Raw genomic sequence first — 17349 nt, forward strand, 5'->3', positions numbered from 1 at the left:
ATGAACCCAAGAGTTAGTTTTATGTTTTCCGCTGCAAGAATTCTGAATAAGCCGTACGTTTTTACACGGGCGATAATACTTTGATAATTCCCTACAGTTATATTTAAAAAGAGGTTATTTTAGAAAATGGGAATTGTCGGGGTGTTACACTAGGAATTCAGCTCACTTGATCTCACTGAATTATTAACTTGTTAATTAATACTGAACCGCATTTATTAGACTTAACATAGAATGCATACTTGGACCAAGGGCATTATTTCCTTCAGTCTCCCACTTGTCCTTAGGGACAAGTGTGCATTTCCTAATTCCTTTGTCGCTCGATGCTTGCTCTTGAACATAAGGTAAGAGTTGTCATCCTTATTATGTCCAGAGGTGTTTCTCGGTTTCAGAGTTCAACTGATCAAATAAACAGATAATCATAGCCTATGATTCATCCGAGCACGGCCATGCATTTCACAGTTTCTAGCTCTCCGAGTGGCCTTGTACAACTTTTAAGCATCTCATCCCGATTTATGGGAGGACAATCCCAATCTTGCGATCTTGAGATTAGACTTCGTTTGATAGGTGATTACCTGAGCGTTGCCTTTATAGCCTCCTTTTACGGTGCGACGGTTGGTCAACGTCAAAGCAACCAGTTCTCAAACAAGTAATCTCAAATCACTCAGGTATTGAGGATTTAGTGTCTAATAATTTTAATGAAATTTACTTATGATAGATTTTCATCTCTTACAGTAAAGTTTCATAGGTCTTGTCCGATACTAGTCTTCCCAAAGTAAGTATCTATGCAAATGATTATGACATTGCCATGTCCACATAGTTCAAGAAACAGAACTACTGGTCATCTTGCATTCTAATCGTCTAACGTTTTCTATGCGTCCAATTTTATAGAAAACTCCGACTATGGACCTTTTTCAACCTTTGACATTCAAGTTCACTTGATAGACATTTCTTAGTCACAGGACTGGTCCTGACAGTCTATCTTGAATATATCGTCAAATTGAAGGGACTCATCATTTAATAAACCACAAATTAAATGGAAAAATGAATTCTTTTCATTTATTGTGAATGATTAACCAATAATGTTTTACAAAGATTTAAACTCTAAAACTTTAAAACATTAAACAGAGACATCAAAGCCATTCTCCAATATGCTTGATTCCCATAGCTGCAGTGTGCGAGTTGTGCTTCGCCTGCGGCAGAGGTTTAGTCAATGGATCTGATATGTTGTCATCAGTTCCAATTTTGCTTATCTCGACTTCTTTTCTTTCAACGAACTCTCGTAGAAGGTGAAATCTACGAAGTACATGCTTGACTCTCTGGTGGTGTCTAGGCTCCTTTGCCTGTGCAATAGCTCCGTTATTGCCACAATACAGGGCTATTGGTCCTTTAATGGAGGGGACTACACCAAGTTCACCTATGAACTTCCTTAGCCATATAGCTTCCTTTGCTGCTTCATGTGCAGCAATGTACTCCGCTTCAGTTGTAGAATCCGCAATGGTGCTTTGCTTAGCACTTTTCCAGCTTACTGCTCCTCCGTTGAGGCAGAAGACAAACCCAGACTGTGATCTGAAATCATCTTTGTCGGTTTGGAAACTTGCGTCCGTATAGCCTTTAACAATTAATTCATCATCTCCACCATAGACCAGGAAGTCATCTTTGTGCCTTTTCAGGTACTTCAGAATATTCTTGGCAGCAGTCCAATGCGCCTCTCCTGGGTCTGACTGGTATCTGCTCGTAGCACTGAGTGCGTACGCAACATCCGGGCGTGTACATATCATAGCATACATTATTGAACCAATCGATGATGCATATGGAATCCCATTCATTCGTCTACGCTCATCAAGTGTTTTTGGGCACTGAGTCTTGCTTAGAGTCATTCCATGAGACATGGGTAGGTAGCCTCGCTTGGAGTTCGCCATCTTGAACCTATCAAGCACCTTATTGATATAAGTACTTTGACTAAGTCCAATCATCCTTTTAGATCTATCTCTGTAAATCTTGATGCCCAATATGTACTGTGCTTCTCCTAGATCTTTCATCGAAAAACATTTCCCAAGCCAAATCTTGACAGAGTTCAACATAGGAATGTCATTTCCGATAAGTAATATGTCGTCGACATATAATACTAGGAAAGCAATTTTGCTCCCACTGACTTTCTTGTATACACAAGATTCGTCTGCGTTCTTGATGAAACCAAAGTCACTGACTGCTTCATCAAAACGTATATTCCAGCTCCTGGATGCCTGCTTCAATCCGTAGATTGACTTCTTTAGCTTGCATACCTTTTTAGTATTCTTTGGATCCTCAAAACCTTCAGGCTGTGTCATAAACACAGTTTCTGTTAAAACGCCGTTTAAGAAAGCAGTTTTGACATCCATCTGCCATATTTCGTAATCGTAATATGCAGCGATTACTAACATTATCCGAATAGACTTTAGCATTGCAACTGGTGAAAAGGTTTCATCGTAATCCACACCGTGGACTTGCCTGTAACCTTTTGCAACCAATCTAGCTTTGAAAACTTCAAGTTTCCCATCCTTGTCCTTTTTCAGTTTGAAAACCCATTTGCTTCCAATGGCTTGGTAGCCATCTGGCAAATCGACCAAATCCCATACTTGGTTTTCAGACATGGAGTCTAATTCAGATTGCATGGCTTCTTGCCATTGCTTGGAGCTAGGGCTCGTCATATCTTGTTTGTAAGTCGCAGGTTCATCACTTTCAAGTAATAGAACGTCATAGCTCTCGTTCGTCAGAATACCTAAGTACCTTTCCGGTTGAGATCTATATCTTTGCGATCTACGCGGGGTAACATTTCTAGTTTGACCATGATTCTCACCAGATTCTTCTAAAGATCTCTGAGTTTCATCCTGAATGTCATCTTGAGCATTCTCTAGAGTTTGTTGTTCGACTCGAATTTCTTCGAGGTCTACTTTTCTCCCACTTGTCATTTTGGAAATGTGATCTTTCTCCAAAAAGACACCATCTCGAGCAACAAACACCTTGTTCTCAGATGTATTGTAGAAGTAATACCCCTTTGTTTCCTTTGGATAGCCCACAAGGATACATTTGTCAGATTTTGGATGAAGTTTGTCTGAAATTAATCGTTTGACGTATACTTCACATCCCCAAATCTTAAGAAAAGACACATTTGGAGGCTTTCCAAACCATAATTCGTATGGAGTCTTTTCGACAGCTTTAGACGGAGCTCTATTTATAGTGAGTGCAGCTGTATTTAGTGCATGTCCCCAAAATTCTAATGGAAGTTCGGCCTGACCCATCATTGACCTGACCATGTCTAGCAAGGTTCTGTTCCTCCGTTCTGACACACCGTTCCATTGTGGTGTTCCAGGAGGAGTCAATTCTGATAGAATTCCACATTCTTTCAGATGGTCATCAAATTCATAGCTCATATATTCACCGCCTCTATCAGACCGCAGTGCCTTAATCTTCTTGCCTAATTGATTCTCTACTTCACTCTGAAATTCCTTGAATTTGTCAAAGGATTCAGACTTATGCTTCATTAGGTGGACATAACCATACCTACTGAAGTCATCAGTAAAAGTGATAAAGTAGCTGAAACCACCTCTAGCATTTGTACTCATTGGTCCACATACATCTGTATGGATTAAACCCAATAGTTCATTTGCTCTTTCTCCAACTTTAGAGAAAGGTTGCTTTGTCATTTTGCCAAGTAAACATTATTCGCATTTACCATAATCCTCTAAGTCAAATGGTTCTAGAATTCCTTCCTTTTGAAGTCTTTCTAAGCGTTTCAAGTTTATATGGCCTAATCGACAATGCCACAGATAGGTGAGATCTGAATCATCCTTTTTGGCCTTTTTGGTATTTATGTTATATACTTGTTTGTCGTGATCTAATAAATAAAGTTCATTGACTAATCTAGCAGATCCATAAAACATCTCTTTAAAATAAAACGAACAACTATTGTCTTTTATTAAAAAGGAAAATCCCTTAGCATCTAAGCAAGAAACTGAAATGATGTTTTTAGTAAGACTTGGAACATGGAAACATTCTTCCAGTTCCAAAACTAGCCCGGAGGGCAACGACAAATAGTAAGTTCCTACAGCTAATGCAGCAATCCGTGCTCCATTTCCCACTCGTAGGTCGACTTCACCCTTGCTTAACTTTCTACTTCTTCTTAGTCCCTGTGGATTGGAACATAAGTGTGAGCCACAACCTGTATCTAATACCCAAGAAGTTGAATTAGCAAGTATACAGTCTATAATGAAAATACCTGAAGATGGAACGACTGTTCCGTTCTTCTGATCTTCCTTTAGCTTTGGACATTCTCTTTTGTAAGGGCCTATTCCATCACAATAAAGACAGCTTGATGTGGACTTGTCCTGCTTTGATTTAGCATTGCCCTTGGACTTTCCACCTTTCTTGAACGGTCTCCTTCTAGCCTTGAGTAAATCTTTGGCTTCACAGTCTAGTATTATTTCAGCCTTTCTGACAAGGTGAACAAATTCTGCAACTGTTTCTTCTCTTGGTTCACTTAGGTATAGTTGCTTGAAGCGACCAAACCCATTGTGTAGTGAATTGAGCAAGATAGAGACTGCCATCCTTTCGCTTATTGGTGTTCCTAGTAGACTTAGGCGATCAAAGTATGAACGCATAAGATCCACATGGAACCTCAGTGGGACGCCTACCCTCTGTTTAGTGCGAAGGAGCTGAACATGTGTTTCTTGGACCTCCATCCTATAACACCTGTTGGGAGAACTAACCTTTAGACCAGACATTGATTCAATCAACTCATGGACGTTCAGGTCCCTGTCCTCCGTGCTTCCACGACAGATATCCCTCAGATTCTTGATGAGCGTAAAAGGTTCATAGGCTACAAACCTTCTAGCCCAATCATCAGGGATATTGTTCAGCATGAGACTCATAACCTTTTTGAGATCCGCATCCCAGGCGTAAAATCTCTCAGGGGTCATGTCTCTGGCATAGTAGCTTGGCATGGGATGTGATAGTACATACTCAAGTCCATTGAGTTTGACTATTTCAACTAGCTTAGCTTCCCATTCAAGAAAATTTGCCAGGTTTAGCTTGACCATAAGCTCAGAACCCATGATGATGTTTTGATTGTTGTTTGCCATGTTAAAAACTACAATTGAAAAGAATAAACAAATAAATAACCATTCACAGTTTCTCTTAATAAACTTAAATCCTAGCATACATGCATAATTCAATGTTTATTAAGCATTTTATTCAAGTTATTTGTTCCGGCAGGTGTGAATAAAATGATTCCAAGATCCTAAAATCATTGAAGAACTAAGCACAGTTTGTCGACTTAATCCTAGAACATCTTAGGTAAGAAAAAGCCTTTTGCTAATAGTCTAGAAACTATTCTTGGTTGATAGGTACGTCTAAGAACTTATTAGGTAAACCTATCGATTTTGCCACGACATAAAAGGACTCCTTACTTATATCGTTGAGTTTCACCAAAACTAACATGTACTCACAATTATTTGTGTACCTTGCCCCTTTAGGACCAATAAGTAACACCTCGCTGAGCGAAAACTATTACTAGATTGATGTAAAGGATATCCAAGCAAGTGTATATTTTGGCATGGCACCTTTTAACTCAATTTTTAAGTTTGGAACTTAAGGCTCTTACTATGTTGGTTAGATTTTAAGTGAACTAAAATCCTTAATCATGCAACATAATCAAGCCATAATCTTATGCATAATTAAGACATATTTAAAGCAATAAATAACTTAAAGCATGCATAAGATAAAGGTGATCTAGTATGGCCCGACTTCATCTTGAAGCTTTGACTTCAAAGTCCGTCTTGAAAATCTCCGTGGGAGGCACCATTTTCTTCAAATAGGATAAGCTATAATTAAAACTAATTACAACTATTTGATGGTACGCAGACCATATTTGAATTGAAAAACAACTTTGGTACTTTAGACCAATTACATTCAAATTAATGGTACGCAGACCATATTTTCTATCCTATTTGGGCCATACTAGTCACTTCATAACCTGCAAAACAGTACATATACAATATATACCATTCACCCATTCATTATCATGAATGGCCCACATAGCTGGTTAGTAAAACACATTATGCATCACGTAAACATTTGCAGCAATTAATCAAGGGCACCAATAATCTACCAATTATTCAGTCCTTATTAATTCTAATCAAGTTGTTTTAACCTTAAGGATTCGTAGACCTAATCAAGAGTTTATGACTAAAAAGCGCTCCCACTTAAACCAATAAATTTATATGCTTTACTAATTTTAAACATAAAAATGTATTTCTAGTCTAACCGGAAACATACAAATTTAATTAAAATTTAAAGCTCATATGAATTTATAATTGAATCCAAAAAGTTTAATTTAATTTCAGTCGTATTTAAATTAATTCATGATTTTAATTTTAGTAAAATAATTAGAATAAATAAAATTTATTATAATTACAATATTCAAAATTAAAATCCAAGAAAATAATTTAAATTATTAATTTAAAATTAATTAAAATTACGTAAACTGGAAAATTTTAAATTAAACATTCAAAACGATCTAATCGCAACGCAAACACCCTACGCATCGCACGCCCATGGGCCACACGCACACAGCCATCGCTGGCCATGTGCGCGCAGCCCATGCGCTCGTTGCATAGCTGCTGCATCTTCCATCGCAAGCCATCGCACAAGTGGTGCTCGCTGCGCGCGCGCCAGCGCTCGATGCACGCGAGCCATCGCTCGCTGTGCGCGCTCGCCAGCGCTCGCCAGCGCGCTCCAGCGCTCGATGCACGCGAGCCATTGCTCGCTGTGCGCGAGCCATCGCTCGCTGTGCGCGAGCAATTGCTCGCTGCACGCGATCGACGCTGGGCGCAGCGCTCGTGGCACGCGAGCTTGCGCTCGCTGCGCGCGAGGCAGTGCGCGTTGTGGCGCAGCTCGCTTGCTGCCCACACGCGACTGCCGTGCCTTGCCTTGCCTTCGCCCATGCCCATTCGTCCATAGCTCGTGGCCCACGACACAAGGCAGGGCTACTGCCTTGTGCTCGTGCACCATGCCCCTGCTCATTGTATTCGTGCCGCACGGGCGACGAGCTCCCTTGCTCGTCGTCGCATGCCCGCACTATACAACACCCCTTAAGGGTAACACGAAGCGTCCATTGCTTTGTGCGTGCAAGTTATATGAACGAATCGCATAAAAAATTTAAAACTTATATTTAAAATTAATGACAAATTAATAAATAATATTAATTTCATAATTTTAGGGCGAAAAATCAAAAATTTATTATTCAATTGATTTCCGATTATTATGGATTCAAGCCTAGGTCATAAAAATTTAAAATTTATCATAAATTTACAATTTTTATGGTGGTTTTTAATCATAGGTTTCTAATTAAATTATAATTAATTATGAAAATCAAATTAATTCTAAATTATTCTAATTTTCAACAAATTAATCATAATTACAAATTAGATTGCATAATTAACAAGGCCAGGCATTCAAACTTGTTAAACATATACAGTATGTCAATCAAAAATTCAAGATTTATCAACAAGAATCGCAAATATTTAATTTAACATCTTAAATTTACGAAATTTTGCATTCGAAAAACTAAAACCTTCGAAAAGTCATAGTTAGGCTTCGAATTTGAGAATTCTGGATTCGGCAGAAAAATATTATTTTTGTCAAAATTTTAGAATGCCTTTTACATGCGGAATTGACACAAAAATCACTCGATTTGGATGAGTAACGAAGAAACTGCCGAAAAACTGCGTACGTATAATTAAATAAACGCAATTTGCAATTAATTAACAATTACGAAAATTAATCACCCCTTTTAATTCATGCAAATTTGTAATATTTAACCATGTTCATGCAATTTAGATTATGAAAATAATAAGGGGCTCGTGATACCACTGTTAGGTTATGATACATATGACAATTCATAAATCATGCGGAAAAACCATTTAGCCAGGAATACATATTATTTACACATAATCATATAGCATAGTTTAGATGCATACTCTTTGTTGCGTGCCTTCCCTAGCTGCGCCCGAACCGAACAAGAACAAGTCTTTAGGACTCCAAGTGTCGTCCCTCCGTAGATAGTCCACAGCACGTCCGGATCCGCCTTAAGATTGACCAACTAGAATCGCCCTTAAGGTACTAAAGATTTTCGGCACTCTTAGATAAGAAATGTGTCTGAATTTTCTCTCAAAAACTCACTTTGAATACTTGAATAATCTGTTAAAATATGTGACCCTAGGCACATATTTATAGAGTTATGGAAAGGGTTTTGGAATCCTATTAGGATACTAATTTATTTAATTATAACCCTACTAGGACTCTAATTAAATAATCATTATCTAATAGTTTTAGGATTTAATCACACTTCGAATCCTGATTGCTAGGCGCACAGCGCTCGGCCCATTGCTGCGCTCCGCGCGCGCGCTGGGCGACGGCCTGGCTTCGTGCTGGGCCTTCGTCTAGCGGGCCTCGTCCGATGCTAATTCGTACGATACGCTTCCGATTAAATTCCCGATTCCGGAATTCATTTCCGATACGAACAATATTTAATATTTCCGATTCCGGAATCAATTTCCGTTTCGAACAAATATTTAATATTTCCGTTTCCGGAATTATTTTCCGATTCCGATAATATTTCCGATTCTGACAATATTTCTGTTTCCGACAATATTTCCGATTCTGGCAATATTTCCATTTTCCGATAATATTTTCCGATACGTACACTAGTGGAAAAACAATCATTTGCATCACCACATTTGCCTCGCACATTTAAACATGTGACGCAATTGACAGTTCTAAGCTTTAAAATTAGTCATTTGCGTCGCAGAATTATTAATCTGCGACGCAAATGACTCTAAAATGTTCTCAGAGTCATTTGCGTCGCAGATTAGTAATAATGCGACGCAAAATATTACCTCCTTTGCGTCGCAGAATTACTAATCTGCGACGCAAATGACTCTTTAAGTCACCTGCGTCGCAGATTAGTAATTCTGCGACGCAGAGGAGGTAAAAAAAATTCGGAAGTTTTTAATTATTCCTTCTCCCCTCTTTTTCTCTCTCTTCTTCTTTCCAGAACTCCATTCATGAGATGTCAATACCTCTCAATCTTTCATTCATTTGAAATCTCCTTTAACCACTATACGTATTTTGCCTTTAATTTACCCGGAAAAATCAAGATTTGCGAAAACACGGCTCGAAGAGAAAAATCCTAGATTCCGCCGCGAAGAAGGAGACATTTCAAAGCAGTGCAGCTCGATTGCTAGCGAGTCTCCGATCCAATTCTGCGAATTAGTTCGTCGGCGATTTAGGTACAGTGCAATTTATGTTAATTAGGGTTCTTGTTTATCAGCCTACAGTGTATAGAAGATTTCAAGGGTTCTTGTTTATCAGCCTATTTCTAGGGTTTTTAAGGTTGGGTGAAACGCCAAACCGTTGGAGCTGGATCTTCGGTTAACGTCGCCGCCGTCATTGATTACCTTATTTCTTAGGTATTTCCCCCCTCTTTACCATGAATCCAACTTCAATTAATTTTTACTTTTTATATTGTTTTGATGAATTGTGTTAGTTAGTTTGTAAATTCGAACATTTTTAGCAATTGTTTGAACTTTTGATTGAGGATTTTGATTTCAGATGGTGCCTGATATTGTAGAGGGTGATGGGTTTGTTGGGAGGCAGCCTCATATCAAGTATGAGCTCAGAGATAGTCCTGGTCTTGGTGAGTATTCAATTTTTAAAATCAATAGTTCTTTGGAAGTTAAACTATTTTCTTTCATATTTTTAGTTGTTTTGATATTTTTGTTGCTTACATTGTGCTCACACAAATTTAAACATCAGTTTGATGCTTGTTGTGTTGTTCTAATATGATTTAGTGAATGTAGGAGGATACAACCAATGTGTATTCTTCAACTGCAGTTATAGTAGTTCGGATACTCCACTGAGTGAGGGTCAGTGCCATTGGTTTTCTCCCAGGGTGAGGCCTCTATTCAATTAGTAAAATAAGGAAATGTTTTTTCTATTCAACGCATTACTATCGGTCTGTCGAATGACAGTTTCAGCTTAGCCAATTACTGTAACCGGTTTCTCACAGCAGGATTGAAGTTGTTTTATTATAAATATAGGGTTTGATCGTGTTGGTTAGTTTGTCAATTCGAGTATTTTGAACTTTTTAATTGAGGATTTTGATTTTTTTTTTAAGTTGTTAGTTTTTTGTTGATCTGGGTAGGTTTGGAATTCCTTATCGTGTATTTAATTGGTTTTCCTTTATGCAGGGTTCTACTTTGCTTAAAGCGGGCTCTAAAAATCGCAAATGCCGCTCAACAGATGGCTAATGCTACTCGGGGTAGTGGTGGTTTAGTTATGCTGTTCATTGAAATCATCAATAAGTAAGCTCTCTACTTGCTAGAAAAGTTTGTTTTCTGACCGTGTTGGATGTTTGAATTTCCATGATAATTCACAGCATATTTAAGTTTGGAGTTTGCCATCATATTTAGGTATCTCTATTTTTTTGAGAAGGGAAACAACCAAATCACCGTCAATACAATCCAGGATCTAATGGAATTAATTACTACAGAGATGCAAAGTGATAATGCGGCAACAGATTCTGCTGCTGAAGCTTTCTTTGCAAGCACATTGCGGTACATCCAATTCCAGAAACAAAAAGGTGGCGCAGTTAGTGAGAAATATGAACCTAATGTTAGTTTTTTTGTTGATCTGGGTAGGTTTGAATCATTTCTTGAGACTGAAAACAAGCTGTTCAGATAATTAATGAATTTCTAAATTTTTATTGTAGGAGAACTGAAAAGTTAAAACTTGAGAAAGGGAAACAAACTCGGTAACAATTGCTCTTCAATCCGCTAAACTTGTGAGAATTGTCGCCTTTGATCTTGCTCTTGGGACTCTTGAATGGTTCCCTCATTTGTCTTTGAATACGCTGACGCTGACGCTGCGTGCTACGTGTGTCATGGGAAGTTGCTTATCCAAGCATGATCTCAACTCTCAAATTGATTTGGTAATTGAAATTTTGAAGCGTCCAGGAGAAGTCCTCCCTGTTTGTCTTAGTGTCGCACGAACGCTGTAAATTCATAATTTAGTGTGCTTCAATTTTAATTTCTCGGCTTTTTTTTTCTCGGTTCAAATTTTTATTTTTATTTCATATTGTAATTTGTTTGATTTTGGTCTGACAATGGAGTTTTTTTCATCTGCTTGAATGATATCTTGGGCCTCATTCGTTTATGGTTCACTTAAACTTTTATGTTAAAAGTGTAGTTAGGTTATCAACATGTTGGCTGATCTATGGTGAATTTGCCTTTTATTGGGTTGTAACTAAAATATTAAAAAACGAATTTTTTTTTTTAAAAAAAAGTCATTTGCAACGCACATTTAGCTAATGTGCGTGGCAAATGACTTTTTTTTTTCGCCTAAAAGTCATTTGCGTCGCACATTTAGCTAATGTGCGTTGCAAATGACTTTTTAGGCATGGTGCTGAAAAGTCATTTGCGTCGCACATTTAGCTAATGTGCGTTGCAAATGACTTTTCAGGCATGGTGCTGAAAAGTCATTTGCAACGCACATTTGCTAAATGTGCGACGCAAATAAGGTTCATTTGCGTCGCACAAATGTGCGACGCAAATGACTTTTAGTCATTTGCGTCGAGAGCTTTTGCCACGCACGATGTGCGACGCAAATGTGCTTAAAAGTGCGATGCAAATGACCCTTTTTCCACTAGTGGTACCATGTTTCCGTTTCCGGCAACATCTACGACTTGGATAATATTTATATTTCCGATACGATCCATATTTCCGTTTCCGGCAATATCATCGTTTCCGGAGTATTCATTTCTTGCCTGTGACGATCTCAGCTCCCAGTGAAACCAAGATCCGTCGATTCCGAATATCCATAGATGGAGTATCTAATGCCATTAAATACTTGATCCGTTTACGTACTATTTGTGTGACCCTACGGGTTCAGTCAAGAGTAAGCTGTGGATTAATATCATTAATTCCACTTGAACTGAAGCGGCCTCTAGCTAGGCATTCAGCTCACTTGATCTCACTGAATTATTAACTTGTTAATTAATACTGAACCGCATTTATTAGACTTAACATAGAATGCATACTTGGACCAAGGGCATTATTTCCTTCAGTTGCATCATTGGGATCGGGAATAGAGAGCTTGTATTTAGTTTTGATTTGCTAAGTTGACTTGGGTTTGTTTAATTGGACTTTAAACTTGTCGTACTATTTATATTTCCTTATTTTCGTTGGTTGATTTTTGGGACTAAACCTGTAATCGATTATTTATAAACCTAAAGTTAGTTTTATGTTTTCCGCTGCAAAATTCTGAATAAGCCGTTACGTTTTCACACGGGCGATAATGCCTTGATAATTCTCTACGTTTTATATTAAAAGGTTATTTTAGAAAAGAAAGAATTGTCGGGGTGTTACACTCATTGCGAAATCCTAACATTGCATCGCCGCCTCCACGATCTCCTTCCTTCACCGCCACTTGTCGGCCACCAGATTCGACGTTGCTCTTCCTCTCTCGCTGTGAAACCCTAACATTGCCTCGCCGCCATTGTCGTCGCCACTTCTATGGGGAGGAAGAGAGAGAAAATATGATGGGAGGAGGGAGGAGGGAGGAGGGAGAAAAAACCCTACCTTCAATATGATGAAATGAGGGAGAGAGAGAAAATGCGTGAGAATAAAAAGAGTATATATTTTTGATTTTTTTAAGCTGATGTCACCAACCACGTGGCAGCTTGATTGCCATCAAGGGGTCTTTCCTATAAGACCGCCTTACCTAAAAGTTTGTAGTTTGGCTAAATGGAATTGTTCTACTGATTTCAAATATGAGTGCAAAAATCTCAAAGTTTCTCTATATAAATATTAGACATCAAAATAATTGGGGGTTGTATTTTATTACGGGGTTATTTGTTTTACTGAATTTTTTAAAAAAATTAAAATTAAAATATGATTTGTTTGTGACAATATAAAAATGTGCCATAACAAAATAGGCCTTTTAACCAAATTGGTAAAAAAAGTGGACGTTAAGCGACAAATTGGTAAAAAAAAGTGTCGCAGGCGACAAATTGGTAAAAAAAAGTGATTCAGGCGACAATTTGGTAAATTTAAATCACAACGACGACGAATAAGTCACAAAACCGATCGTAATTTAGAAAACCTAATCGCGTGACTCACACGCTCTTAATATTGATTTTTCCAATTTTTTTCTTCATTTTCCTGCAATTTAATTTTATGATTAATTTCCTCCCCTTCTCCTTCTCTTTTATTTTCCAATGGGACACCAACAGTGATTTTACTAAAATAACCTCTTCGCTTATATAATAGAGATATATGAGCTGGAGAAATACGTGGTAGCAAACCATGTCTTTTGTACGTTGTGATTCAGGACGTTGTACCATTTAATGTGTTGGTATTCCATCACGGATACATGACACACATATCATAATAGTTGGGTAGCTCCCATAATAGTCTAATGTGGACACAAGGAGAAAAGAGTTCCAATTGCTTAATCCATTCAAGAAATTAGATTCCAATAATAGAAAGAAAGAAAGAAAGTTTGCTTGTAGTAGCAAGTCAAGAAAGTTAATAGTAACAGTCAAGAGAAAAGTCAAGAATGTTATTTATTTATTCATCGAATGTTATGCATGTTGAATTGTCAAGGAAGTAAAGTTTGTTTATAGGTGACCAAAATTAATACTTTTTCAAGTAAAGCATGTTAGTAGATTTCTATTTCATGTATGTACTCGGCTTTGATGATCATGCTTTCTTGTTTGTTTTGGACATGGCATATTCCTTATTGACCTTGTGACAACCCATATTTTACACTTGTAATTACAGTGAGCAGTCATAAGGGAATAAGCATTACAGGTTGACATTCAACATTTGAGTTTGAGTGTTGAGTGTTTTTATTAATGCTTTGAATACTTTTAATTCCAGTTGCATTATTTAGTAGTTGAATTATTTAAATGGTTTTAAATAATTCGGTTTGTAAGTTTTGCTAGGCCTTAAGAGGGAAAAGTCTGTAAGGGTAAGGAACAGGTTGCCCTGCTAGATATTGTTCTATTGGTGCACCTTAGTGGAGACCCGGTAGACTTCTAGTAGATTTCTATTATTCTGTTAAACTTTTTGCTTAGTCTTCCTCCTAATTCTATTGGTGCGCGGTCGTACCGTAGTCAATTAGTGAGGGGTGTGCACACTAGGGACATTAGTACCCGTCTTACTTTGACCATTTTCTAGGGTTAGCGCGACCGTTAGATTTCTCTTTCTATCACTTAATTAATATTGATTTTTATGTGATAAGTTTAATAATAAAAATGGAATTAGGGTTGTGTAACCATGTATTATATATATACGTCAATAATAATATACGAAATGCTAAGCCGTTTTCTCCTAATCTTCTACAAATTTAACACACGGTGCAGGTGAACAGTAGCACGCAACCATGCATAATTCGTGCATCCTCTCGTGGAATCTCATATCTCGAGTCATGCACGGTCGTGCCAAATTTGGCACGTTCGTGCTGCCTACAAGTTAGGTCACCGGTCGGGGCCGGGGTTGGCACGGTCGTGCATAGGCCGTGCCCTGCGCGGTATCGCTTCCTTCTCCTTCCTTCATTCTCAATTGGGCCATAGCTTGTATCCCAACAAAGATTGCCGCATTATATACCCTCCCCGTAAATAATCCGTAAACAGTTAGTGTGGGGACAAATTAAAGAGACAAGTATTCTCATATACGCACATAAGTGGTGATAACAAACTGAAGAGGCAAATCAAGCAAGCAATAGGTCTTTGGCTTCACGCTTAATTAACGATTGACGACAAACTACACTTACGTCTTCCAGTTTGGTTAAGCTTGCTTTAATTACGCATACTCTGCGCGCAACTTATGTGTGTACTCCACATTTTTCTGTTTTTAAGGAATCATCTTTCCTACTTTTCAACTGATCGAACCAACACTATGAGGATAGAGACTATACTAACCATTTTACGTCAAACTTGTTCGGATTAGATAAACTTTGTTCCACGAAACTACCTACTTCTTGTAAACTTGTAATGTTGCACTCCCTCTTTCCAAATCTTTTTATGCTTGCCGCTGTAAATGTTTGAACATTAATATTTATAATTTTGTATTCGTAAAAATTATTAAAAGTTGATATTCCGAAAGTATATAGCGTGACGAATCAAACAAATCCTCATAAACTATATTTTTCTTTACCCATAAATTACAGATGATAGTGATATTGAAATTGTGAATAGTGTCAAAAGTTAAAGTGTCACAATTAATATGAAACGGATGGATCGAGTATTCAGTGGTGGATGATGTTCCTTATAGCTTGTGCGGGTTCGTCTTTATGGGTGGAAAATTTGTAGCCTATTTTAGTTACGTACTTTAAAATTTGTGTTTTGGGAAAACCTAACTCATCCTTTCGGATTATAAGGGAAAGAGAAATAATCAAAAGACGAAAACCATAATGACATAGTAGGACAAAAGCTTCCTTTCGCCGCCAAGAAATCTGCCGCTTGATGGCCGGGCCTCCCGATAACAATGAGTGACCGCCTCTATAATTTATGTATGACTGTATAAGTTGTATACTAATTATATTGCTTAATGTTTTTATTGCACACCCTCGTAAAACTGTTCAAGATCTGTCACTAGTTGTATTATACTTTCTCCGTTTCTTATTAGATGACACAATTTGATTTTGATACTATTCACACAAGTTCATTTGACTTCATTTTGTGATATATACTTAACAAAAAACATAGTCATTTAACAAAAAACATAGTCATGCGGGGTCTTATTAGATTCGTCTCAATTAATATTTCTAAAATATTAACTTTTTTATAAATTTTTCTTATCCATAATTGAAGTATTAATGTTTGAAATCGTGCATTGAAAAATGTGCCTAAATAATTGTTTAATCTAAAAAAGAACGGAGAAAGTACTTAATAACCACTAAACAACACGACACCCATATTTTTTACTGGATCGGTTATTGTGGGTCGAGTTTTCCAATATATACCCACTTTGACCCATGTACCCCTTCTAACCCTGTCACGGGGAATCACAACACACCCACTGACCCAACCTAGAGTAAGAAAGCCATCCCACCCAACCCATGGCCCAACACGCCTGACACAACCATCCGACTAGGCCATCCTCGTAATCACTTATGTCAATTTCATACTCTATCCGTCCCATATTTATAGCCCTGTTTTCAGAATCAAGTGTCCCAAAATTATAGCCTTATTTATATTTTTAGCCATTAAGTTCCTCACTTTCTCATGTACTATATTAATTAAAAATTCATTGAAAATCTCTCCCATGTACTTTTTTCCACTTCTCCATATACTATATTCTCTTTTACATCTACTATATTCTATTTGCTCATACAATTCAATCCAATAATTATGCCCTTTCATTTTTTTCTCGCCCCCCAACCTTAAATTCCTGACCCTTTAATTTTTTTTCCTCGCCCCCAACCTTAAATTCCTGCCTCCGCCACCGCGACCAACCCAAAACCTTCCCAACCAGTGATTAACCTAAGAAAGAATATAAAAAGATAAACTTCTTACTTGTAAAACTATAACGAGATTCATTGTGTTTACACTCTCATAATCTATACCTAGTGTTTAAAACACATTTGATTAGATGACATGTGTCAACATATTTGATTAGATGACACGTGTCATCCATTCTTTTCTCCGTCAATTTAGTTTTTTATTTTTTCTTTGTTGTTTGATATATTATACAACTCCAACCGCCTCTTTCACTTCATCTTCCTCATACAACATCAATTCACCAATATATTCATTCAACATTTTCCACTCCATCTTCCCGATTAACACTCAATATTAATACACTATTTAATTTATGTATTCTTTCAACTTTCAAAATATACCTCTATTTAAATCATATATTCTCTCTAAAATCACAAGCTCAATAAAATTAGAACTTAAAAAGATAGACTAAATAACTACTATACAATCACCCGTTCTTTGAACGGGCTCAAAAGCTAGTTACATTTAATTAGGATATGTTTAATTTGGTGTAAAACTTTTTCATGTGCAACGATTTTCCCTTTTCAATCATTTTACGTTGTTTGGTTTAGCAAAGGATGAAAAATAATTTTTTATAACTCCCTCAAAGGTGAAAAAACCTTTTCCATTTGAAATGAAGGGAAATCACTTTTCCACTTTCTTTCTTTCTTCTTCCCATCAATCTTCTCTCATTTCCTTTTTTTTTTTAATTAACTTTCTTGTAAGGAACCAAACAAAGGAAAATTAATTTAGAATTGTGTTTTTCCTTG

General features: G+C 37.3%; 1 protein-coding gene and 1 long non-coding RNA gene across 5 annotated transcripts; both read left to right on the plus strand.

Annotated features, from left to right (window-relative positions):
- Positions 1 to 9156: 9156 nt before the first annotated feature.
- Positions 9157 to 9986, plus strand: LOC130467119 (uncharacterized). 2 transcript variants are annotated; one of them, XR_008927279.1, is made up of 4 exons: positions 9157 to 9326; positions 9409 to 9506; positions 9649 to 9733; positions 9897 to 9986. It is a non-coding gene; the product is annotated as an uncharacterized lncRNA (long non-coding RNA). The 2 variants fall into 2 exon arrangements; XR_008927280.1 differs by having other exon boundaries at positions 9888 to 9983.
- Positions 9987 to 10141: 155 nt separating this feature from the next.
- On the plus strand, positions 10142 to 11230 carry LOC130467120 (vacuolar protein sorting-associated protein 35B-like). Of its 3 annotated transcripts, none has more exons than XM_056835570.1 (3): positions 10142 to 10400; positions 10509 to 10732; positions 10808 to 11230. In XM_056835570.1, the coding sequence occupies exons 1-3, from the start codon at positions 10339 to 10341 to the stop codon at positions 10822 to 10824; spliced, it is 303 nt and encodes a 100-aa protein (XP_056691548.1). In that variant the 5' UTR covers positions 10142 to 10338; the 3' UTR covers positions 10825 to 11230. The 3 variants fall into 3 exon arrangements, 2 of the variants coding, with proteins under 2 accessions (XP_056691548.1, XP_056691549.1); XR_008927281.1 differs by having other exon boundaries at positions 10153 to 10400; positions 10589 to 10710; XM_056835571.1 differs by having other exon boundaries at positions 10157 to 10400; positions 10509 to 10710.
- Positions 11231 to 17349: the final 6119 nt, after the last annotated feature.

The sequence above is a fragment of the Spinacia oleracea genome, chromosome 2, assembly GCF_020520425.1.
Source record: "Spinacia oleracea cultivar Varoflay chromosome 2, BTI_SOV_V1, whole genome shotgun sequence".
In the NCBI taxonomy this organism is placed as follows: domain Eukaryota; kingdom Viridiplantae; phylum Streptophyta; class Magnoliopsida; order Caryophyllales; family Amaranthaceae; genus Spinacia; species Spinacia oleracea.